Here is an 11,175-nt window from a genome sequence, read left to right as displayed (position 1 = left end):
AAAATGTTGTGAGAACATGAACTGAGAAATCAAATGTTCTTTGAGCTTCTTACATATAAGGGGTAATCGTATAAGAACATCCTGTACGTTTCAGAACTGAAAACTTCTTTGTTATTTCAAAAACAACCTTTATTGTTTCCAAGCTCAGCGAACGACTCGTCCTGGAATGTGGGTTATTTTATTTATATTCAACAGTGTGAATGTCTCAGTTGAGCATTATTTATTTGTATGCGGTTCGTTTCACTGTGGAGTCTGTGGTAAAACAGTCGCAATTCTGGCACAGGCTATATGTGAACCTGGACCACAAAACCAGTCACTAGGGTCAATTTTTTTAAATTGAGATTTATACATCATATAACGCTGATTAAATAAGCTTTCCATTGATGTATGGATTGTTAGGATAGGACAATATTTGGCTGAGATACAATTATTGAAAATCTGGAATCTGAGGGTGCAAAAAAATCGAAACATTGAGAAAATCTCCTTTAAAGTTGTTCATTTATGTTGGCGATTGTGCTGCATTCACTCACAGAAATACATGTTTTATATATTTACAGTAGGAAAATTACAAAATACCTTCATGGAACATGATCTTTACTTAATATCCGAATGATTTTTGGCATTAAAGAAAAATCGATAATTTTGACCCATACAATATATAACAAATATACCCATGCGACTCGTGACACAGGGTCACATGACTCGACAGGAATGCCACAACTGTTAATTCTAATGCCTGATCTGTGACCAGTGATTGCTGATATGTAATGATTCATGTACAGTCAGATGATCTCTGTCTATATGCCAGCAAATCAAACCAGTGAGTGACTTAACGGTCTATTGTGAACGGTCTTCACATTGTTTCTCTTAGTGGGATGAAAATAATCACTTTTTTAAACTGTGATTAAATCAGACATGGAACAGAACGGACACACTCTCCTCCAGATTAATCCGTGTTTACGGTGTTAACGTCTCCTCTACGGGACGCCTGGCTCGAGGCGTCTGGCACACGATGAATGGCGAGTTGCATTGCCATGGGATCAGGTTTCCGTGGGACGGCCGGCGCATTAACCCGACAGCCGTTTGACCCGTCTGTCCCGAAACCGGGAGACCAAATGGCTGGTTAACCCACTTGGCAGTTCTGAATCTCAGAAAGCAGGCCAACACACGAGACGAGATGAGACGAGACGTACCAGGACAGAGCGAGTGCTGACTCATTATTAGGATGAATGAGATTGTCAAATTCTTCTAAACCAGATGACGAATTTAATGGGAACAATCACTAATTATCGGAACAGTTGCACCACTTTTGCGTTTGTTATTTCAGCCCTGCATGAGGAAGAGATGGCATAAAAAAGTTAACTAACCAGCCTTGTATTCACTAACCAGTTTAACTAACTACACTGACGTTCAAAAGTTTGAGGATATATCTCTTATACTCACCAATGCTACATTTATTTGATAAAATATACTAAAAACAGTGTAATATTATTACAATTTTAAAATAACAGTTTTCTACTGTAATTACTTTAAAAATGAGTGCTTTCAAATCGATTTATCATGATTAATCGCATCTAACATAAAACTTTGTAAATGTTAGGGCTGTCACGATTCCTCGATTAAATTCGAGTACTTGATTTAAAGAAATACTCGTGTTGATGAATCGGGAAAATACCGGAAGTGGCGCATTCCACGGACGGGAATCCATGAACCGCATTATTAGATTCGTTTTTAAAGACTGGACAATATATTAAAACATATTATAAACATATTATAGCATAGTGCTATTGTGAAGTCACAAAAAACGATCTGAGTACTCGATTAATCGTCAAAATAATCTTCCAATTACTCGATTACCAAAATATTCCAAGATAAATAAATAGATAAATAATAAATAATATCCAAGATAATAATAATAATATATATAAAAAAAAAAATATATATATATATATATCGGTCTATTTATCATGGAATATTTCAGTAATCGAGTAATCAGACGATTATTTTTACGATTAATCGAGTAATCAGATCATTTTTTTGTGACTTCACAAGTTTCATGTTAGATGCAATGAATCGCAATTAATTCATTTGACAGCACTACTAATTTGTTTTATTTATTTAGCCTATGTGACGTGACACTGAAGACTGGAGTAATGATGCTGAAAATTCACAGGAATAAATTACATTTTACTATATATTCACATAGACAACAGCTGATTTTGTTTGATCAAATAAATGCAGCCTTGGTGAGCATTAAAATTACCAAAAATCTTAATTGTTCAAACTTTTTGACCCCAAGTGTATGTACATTTGCACTGAAATTGATTAATCAGCCTGTCACAGATATTGATCAAATCATTAACGACAAATAATCCATTTCCATTGAATCTTTAATCGTGCTTCCCCCTCAAACCTTAATACCGCCACAGCAAATGTTTTCTCATAATGTCCTCAGATATAATGCAAAACAAATATTGTTATATATTGGATAGGCCATTAAACTAGTAGGACTTCTGTGATTTTACGTCATCTTCAAATCAAGAAATCTCACAATCTCCCCAAACGGTTTGAATAAGCCGTGCCGTGCCGCTCCTACAGTGAATACATAAGCTTTAGGCATTAAAGATTCACAGTGAAGTATCACACAACCTGAACCAGTCATAAGCCAAATGCTCCGTTCCCACCGCATGAATATCTAATATAAGAACAGGATTGAAGGAGAGAGATTTTAAAGAAATGATCTGTATGCCATGCATCACAGAACAGCATTTGTGTCAGTGTTTAGATCACAGTCAGCAGAAAAACATAATGCCGTTATTCACACAGTGCCTGGAGATGTTGAAAATGCATCTCGTCTGCTTTCTTATTCCAGTCAGAGTGTAAACACACCGATCCGAAATCACACATGAGATCTGTTTAACATCTCAGACTTAATGAGGAGCAAAGTGTTCGGTTCTGAGATGCATGAACTTAAAATAAATGCAGCATGTACTCAAAATCACCTGTCACATCTTCATTATTAAAGGGGTGGTTGAATATGATTTCACTTTTCTAACTTTAGTTAGTGTGTAATGTTGCTGTTTGAGCATAAACAACATCTGCAAAGTTACAACGCTCAAAGTTCAAAGCAAAGGGAGATATTTGCTTTTAAAGAAATCGCTTTTTAAGGACTACAACAAACGGCTGGTAGAGACTACACCACATTCCTCCCGGGTTAGTGACATCACAAACCCTAAAATTTACATAAACCCCGCCCCCTGAACATGATTTATAGATTATCAAGGCAAAATATGCTAATCAATGACTAGAAGATAACTACACATCAGATACATAAATTCATCAACTAACCATTCAGAAATGTCCTGTTGCTTCTACATGTTGTCACTTCTTCTCGAGTCTCTCCATCATTGTCTGAATCCGGTTTAAACATAAAAGGCTAAAAGATTTTGAAGTTTTCAGTGCCTTTCTGTGTGAGGTAAAATGACACAAGCTCTTGAAGCTCCGCCCCCTGTGCCGGGAGCAGCAGCTCATTTGCATTTAAAGGGACACACACAAAAACGGTGTGTTTTTGCTCACCCTCAAAAAGCGACAATTTTAACATGCTATATAAAAATATCTGTGGGGTATTTTGAGCTAAAACTTCACACACACACTTTGGGGACATCAGAGACTTATTTTACATCTTGTGTAAAGGGCATTATACCACCCCTTTAAAGTATTTCTCATCTGCATTCTCACATAATCCTGACAGAGCCAAATAGAAATTTCCCTTCAGAAGTTTAAAGGACAGCGAGTTTCATTCACACTCGCTGAGGTCAGGACGGCCGTCACATAATCTCACTCCGTTCTCATTCACTCGACTCTCCGTGTCTTTACCCTTATGAGACAAAAACAATTTCCTGAAAAAGTCAAGAGGTTGATGTAATTCTCACACTCATGATTTCCCATCATCCTCTCTCGAAGGGCATCCCAGCTCACTCTTCATGTGTGTTTGTGCTTTTCGTCCGTCTTTTACTATTGCACACATTTAGGGCTCAGTGATCAGATTCCACTTTAATGGTGTAATTAAATTTTAATAATCCAAAAAGATGTCTAATAAATTGAATTAATAAAACCTCAACAATTTAACAAGATTTAAAAATGTTAAACAACATTAGTGTCTGAAATCGGGAATTCTGTGTTGCTCGTTTTTAATTTTGGATTCTGTGCTTTATGATTTAATTTATTCAAATTTTAATAATATTTAGAAATTATAGTCAGAAATTCTGTGTTGGATTCTGGTTTATGATTAAAACAATTTTATTATAAAAAAACGGTGGTAATCAAATGAATAAAATGCATAAAACTGCATAAAAATGCCTGCTGCACAACAGAGGTTTAGATTCAAAATTAAAACGTGGATGAAAAACTAAAAATTAATGTTTTAATAAACTGTATTATTATTGTTGTTGTTATTATTACTTTTGAGAAGTAAATTCTACTGTACAATAGTAACATACTTCAGTCACAATTTATTCAAGCTGAACCTATTTTGCCGGCTTGCGTTTGTGTGTGTATCTGTCGATAATTTTCTGAACTTTTATTTTGGCCCTACATAGCATCTACACTCAGATCTTTCCCACCACCTAGAAACGCCCTAGCAACCACCCAAAAACCTTTACAAGGACAACTCAGACTCTAATAAGCCTGAATGTTCCTTTTGATCTTCTCTTTCCCCTTTTTTATATGTTCTCCATCTCTGTGCTTCTCACTGTTTCCGTCCCTCAGTCTCTCAACAGATGGAGCACCACATGTTGATGTGCCCACGGTGAGGTGGGCATCAGGGAAGGGACCCGCCTGGCGCACTGGACCACGAGTGAGCCGAGGTCAACAACTGATACGGGACCAGTGTTGGGGAAAGCTACTTTGAAAAGTAATGCATTACAATATTGCGTTACTCCCCCTCTGGTGCTCTTTGGTCATTGCTGACCGAAAATATTTACATTTGTTTGTTTTTTTTGTTTGTTTTTTGTTTGTTAAGGTTTTGGCACTTGCTATGTGAACACACACACACACAAAAAAATCATGGACATGATTCGAACAGGTTAAATGGTCCTGAAATAAACAGTCATTCCATCTAGTGAAAACTTTTAGTACTGCGGCCAAATAAAATCTTACTGAAAGCTAATTTTTTGAGATATCAGGCTCAAATTTTTATCAGAACTTGTTTAGATTTATGGCTTTGATTTTCTCACAGTTTTAGAGTAAAACTGTTTTTTTGAAAATATATATTTCATATAAAAATTGAAAATAGTAGTTTTGCACATTTTTCATAACAATAAACGTAAAATTCTGTAACTTTTTTTACATTCAGTACCATAAAATCCCCTAAAAATACAAAATATTAAATAAAAAACAGTATCGAACTAAAATATAGTACATTCATTTAATTTAAATAAAAAAAATAATAATCTGTCATTTTTGACAGACACGTGAAGAGACAAAAATGTTCTCTTTTTGGAAAAATGTAAAGACCCTTTCACACCAAAAATTAAATAATAAGCCTCAGGCTGAAGGAAATGTAAATTCACGCATGTACAGTAAAGATGCAGCTCAAACAAACCTTTTGGCTGTGCTGCCATTTCTTGATAATGGAAGAAAAGGATGAAGAAGAAGAAAGTTTGACACTTACTTGACCAATACATTTTTTTTTTTAAAGTACAAAAAAAAAAAAAAAAAATCAAAAGTCATTTATGCTTGTGGTTTAATTTAATCAATAAATGGGAAAAAAAGTAACTAGCGTTACTTATTGGAAAAAGTAACTCAGATATATATATTTTTTGTACATTTTAAAAGTAATGCATTACTTTACTAGTTACTTGAAAAAGTAATCTGATTACATAACTCAAGTTACTTGTAATGAGTTACCCCCAACACTGTCTGGGACACTATACACGTGCAACTACTAAAACAACTAGATTCTGATGTCTGGAGCACAAAGCTGCAGGATGACGCACATCCGTTTGGGTTCGTTTCAAAAAGCCATTCTGTATTTAATTTCAATCATCAGAGCTAAAGCTCTCTGCAAGCGAATATTAATATCTGTGCTCTCGAGTTGGTTGTTTATGGTCCGTTATAAGTCCATTATTGTGAATTAAAGTAGCCGGCAGGAACTGTGGTAATCACGTTAGCAAGCTAAGATGAGTTTAGAAGTGTCACGCTGTCATCCAGCTGGACTGTTTTTCTCCACACACTCATATTCCACATAATTGACTTTCTTCCTTCACAGATTTTCTTGCTTCCAAGCTTCATGAATATCCTGTTTTACCCTCACAGTTTCAACTGGTTTGGCTGGTCGGTTCTGTAGATTTCACTATATATTCTGTTCTGATAATAAGAGCTACCTTGCAAAACCACCTAACAACACGGTTGTGACTTTTTCATGGGCAAACACATTACATTTTTTTTAAATCTAGTTATTTTCATAATTAACTTTGGTGTCACTACATAGCAACCACCTAGCAACCCCCTGGAGACTATCCACAACACCCTCATATCATGGTTGTGACATTTTTCACAATAATTCACTTTCTTTTTACACTGCATAGTAACCACCTAGCAATGCCCTGGAAACCACCCAGAACACCCTAGCAACAACCTAGATACTCCCTGGAAACCACCTACAACACCCTAGCGTTATCTTCAAAGATTAACTTTGGTGTTACTACATACAAACTATCTAAACAACCCCCTGGAAACCACCCGAAACACTGTAGCAACTCCCTGGAAATCAACCAAAACATCATAGCAACCCCCTGGAAACTATTCCACAACACCCTCATATCATGGTTGTGACATTTGCATGAGCAAAGACCATTAACATTTTTATTATCTAGTTTTTTTTTTAAGATTCACTTTCTGTTCCACTGCATGGTAACCATCTAGCAAGGCCCTGGAAACCACCCAGAACACCTTAGCAACAACCTAGCTACTCCCTGGAAACCACCTACAATGCCCTAGTGTTATCTTTAAGGATTAACTTTGGTGTCACTACATAGCAACCACCTAAGCAACTCCCTGGAAACCTCCCAGAACACCCTAGTATCATGGTTGTGACATTTGCATGAGCAAACACTTTTAACATATTTAAAATCTAGGTATTTTTAAGGTATTTTTACTTTTTGATCTACTTCATATTAGCAAAAAACTTTAAAGGCCCTGGAAACCACCCAGAATGCCCTAGCAAACAACTAGCAACTTTCTGGACAATGACTACAACACCCTAGCATTATCTTCAAAAATGAACTGTGGTTGTCACTACATTGCAACCACCTAGCAACTCCCTGGAAACCAACAAGATCACCCTAGCAACTCTTTTTTTAAAATCTAGTTATTTTTTTTTTTACAAATCTATTTGTTCCACTGCATAACAACCAACTAGCAATGCCCTGGAAACCACCCAGAAGACCCTAGCAACAACCTAGCTACTGCCTGGAAACCACCAACAACATTCTAGCGTTATCTTCAAAAATGAACTATAGTTGTAACTACATAGCAACCACCTAGCAGCTCTCTGGAAACCAACAAAATCACCCTAGCAACAACCTAGCTACTCCCTGGAAACCACCTACAACATTCTCGGACTATCTTCAAAAATTAACTTTGGTTGTCACTGCATAGCAACCACCTAGCAGGTCCCTGGAAACAAACAAGATCACCCTATCAATTCCTTGGAAAATACCCAGAACACTCCAGCATCATGGTCATGACATTTGCATGGGAAAACCCCATTAACATTTTAACAAATCACTTTTTGCTCTACAGCATAACAACCAACTAGCAACACCCTAGCAACCACCTAGCATCTCCCTGGAAAACACCTACAACATTTTAGAGTTATCTTCAACAATTTACTTTGGTGTCACTACATACCAACCACCCACAACACCCTGGCTACCACCTAGCAATGCCCTAGAAACCACCCAGAACACCCTAGCAACCACTTAGCAACTCCCCAGAAACCACCTACAATATTTTAGCGTTATCTTCAGAAATGTACTTTGGTGTCACTACATAGCAACCACCTAGCAACACCCTGGAAACCCTGGCTACCACCCATCAACGACCTGGAAACCACCCTTGCATTGTGCTTTTGACAGTTACATAGGCAAATACCATTAAAAGTCAGGTTATTTTTGCCATTGTTTTGCCACCACAACAGATGTAGAAATTGCACACTTCACTCATAATTCACACATCATTCTCACGCGCAACAGTCCCCGCCGTCCGCTCACCACGACGACAGATGCCGATCCCATAATGCACCACCTTCACAGGAAGCTTCCCCCGCTGTTTTTGTGATTTCTTCATTATGTTAACCAGCTGGTCGTCACTCACCTTCTCCTGATATTGCCTGCGCGAGGAGTCCAGCGACTGGATCAGCGCCGTGGCGTGGCCAACAAACATGGCGTAGCACGTGGCGCCCACGATCATGCTGAGGATGGTCAGCCACACGTCTGTCATGCCGACGGGCGGGTACATGCCATATCCGATACACAGCATGTGGCTCATGGCCTTGAAGAGAGCGTAGGAATACTGCTGACCCCACGTGTCGTTCTGAGAGGAGAGAGAGAGAGCGAGAGACCATCACAAACACTTTAAGTCCACCTTATAGATCTATACCATGTTTATGTAGTGATAAAGTTAATATTCATGATATACTCACATTGACTTTGATCTATGTATCTATCTATCTACTGTCTGTACCTATATATCTATCTATCTGTCTGTCTGTCTCTATCAATCGCTAGCAAAGCCTAGCAACTAGCTTAGGACAAGCTAGCAATGTGCTAATTCATGTTAGAAATATGCTAGCAATGTCATGCTAAATCATGTTAACCAAATGTCAAAACATGTTAGCAACATGCTGAAACATGCTAACAACATGCTAATTAATGTTAGCACAGAGTTCAGACATGCTAAATCATGCTAACCAAATTTCTAAATGTGTTAATGTGTTAAATCATGGTAACAATGTGTTAAAACATGTTAGCAACATGCTGAAACATGCTAGCAACATGCTAATTAATGTTAGCAAAGTGCTAAGACATGCTAGCAAAATTGGTAATACATGCTAGTAATGTGTTAAAACATGCTAATTCATGCTAGCACTTTGTGTTAATTAACGGTAACAACATGCTAATTAATGTTAGAATTGTGTCAAAACATGTTAGCAATGTGCTAATTCGTGTTAGAAACATGTTTGGAACATGTTAAATCATGCTAACCAAAATTTAAAACATGTTAGCAAAATGCTAAAACATGCTAGCAATTGGCTAATTCAGTGATAGCAATGTGTTAAAACATGTTAATTCATGCTAGTAATGTATTAAAACATCCTAGAAATTTGCAAATACATGCTAGCAATGTGTTAAAACATGTTAATTCATGCTAGCAATGTGCAAAACATGCTAATTCTTGTAGCATTGTGTTAATTAATGCTAGCAACATGCTAATTAATGTTAACATTGTGTTAAAACATGCTAGCAATGTGCTAATTCAAGCAAGCAACATGTTGTAACATGCTTATTCATGATAGCAATGTGCTAAACCATGTTAGCAAAACACATTATCAATGTGTTAAATTATGTAAACAACATGCTAAAACATGTTAGCGATATGTTAACACAGTGAGCTGTTGGTAAATCTGGCCTTTTGTGTGCATAAATAAAGATATACATCCAATATCATCCAAAGGCTGAAAAATATTAAGGTATAATCTTTTCAGCTGCATGCATTGAAACAGAAAGTTGAAACACTTCCAGTGACTTCATGAATATGAATCCAGATTGACTCCTGAGAGTTTGGGCTGGGAGAAAACAGAAAACACAGTGACATAAAATGAAAATATGTACGAACGAGGCCGGAAAAGAGAAATGCGAGAGAGCTGCAGAAAAGTGGGTCAGCTATTTAGAAAGATGTGAATTTCTGTGTGCTTCTAAAATAGTGAATAAATTGCCCTTGTCCTGTGGATGTGTGTGCGAGTCCGTGAGGAATCAATATTGGCTCCGTCTGATGTGACATGTCCAGATTGCTTTCAGACTCATTTCTATAGAGGCTCAATCCTGAGAGAGCGACAGCTTATTACAGCGCTCCAAAAAGAGGAAAAAGATCATACCGTTTCATAATGACAGCCCCGTCACTGGAATAGCTGGATCTGACAACGTAAAGGAGCTGCGGGCGTCAAAAGTGAATTTGAAAAGATACAGTGTGCCACTATTTTACTTTAATACATGTGCATTTAAAATACTAAGAATCATCATTTGTACCTCAGTGTAAAGGGCAAAAGTGACGTCTGGGATACGTTTTTTAAGAGCTTACAAGTACGATAAAATGATCAAAATATGAGGGAAATATTTGATAAATAATTCAAATACGGAAAAAACTAAACATTAACTTGTTTTTTTTTTGGCAAAAAAGGCAAACTACAGCAATACATTTTTATTTTACTATGCAAAAAATGCATAGAAAGACAAAAAACTCACAGAAGAAGCTCACATTGACCAAAGAAAATCTGTTATGAATATTTTGCTGGTTTCTCTCTAATTTTTGCATGTGTTCATAATTTCTTTGTGTGACAGTCTGGTCAAAATTTATGTAGCACAATTTGGCATGTTTCATTGCGTTATTATCAATTGACTCAAGCACACAATCTTTCACAAATTTTTTATTTATTAAAATAAAGGGTAAATATGTCAATTTTCCTAGGCAGAACATCACTTTTGGCCACTATTGGACTCTTAAAATGGTTACACTTTACGGTAACACATTTGTTAACATGAACCTACAATAAAAATACTTCTAAATCATTTATTAATCTTTGTTAATTATAATTTCAACAATTACTATTACATCATTCAAATTACAAGTTGTATCAGTTAATGATAAGATAAATAAATACTGTGTAAAAATGTATTGCTTATTGTTAGTTAATGTGAGGTATTGCATTATAGGGGATATATGAAAATTTTCATTTATTAATTGCTTTTTGTATTGCCAAAGTTTGAACAGCTAGTAAAGAAACTTCCTAGGTTGTCTAGGTTGAAAGCCTGTAGACTTTATGTGAAGGAAGTTTTTGCCGGGAAAATCATAAGGATGTGACGTTTTCGTGCTTATGTTCAATGATACGAATGCTTA

At 36.5% G+C, this 11,175-nt stretch overlaps 1 protein-coding gene across 1 annotated transcript in view; it reads right to left on the bottom strand.

The window, feature by feature from the left end:
• Nucleotides 1–11,175, bottom strand: part of hcn4 (hyperpolarization activated cyclic nucleotide-gated potassium channel 4) — a gene marked incomplete at both ends in the record, with an annotated part of 87,980 nt that overhangs the window by 33,096 nt on the left and 43,709 nt on the right. The window contains one exon of the mRNA XM_084123493.1: nt 8,377–8,595. Within this exon, the coding sequence (XP_083979619.1) occupies nt 8,377–8,595 (219 nt within the window). The remainder of the gene's footprint in view (nt 1–8,376; nt 8,596–11,175) is intronic.

Source organism: Abramis brama, assembly GCF_963993115.1.
Source record: "Abramis brama genome assembly, chromosome: 9".
NCBI classification, from domain to species: domain Eukaryota; kingdom Metazoa; phylum Chordata; class Actinopteri; order Cypriniformes; family Leuciscidae; genus Abramis; species Abramis brama.
The sequence above is the reverse complement of the archived record's forward strand: the minus strand, read 5'-3'. Positions and strand labels throughout refer to the sequence as shown.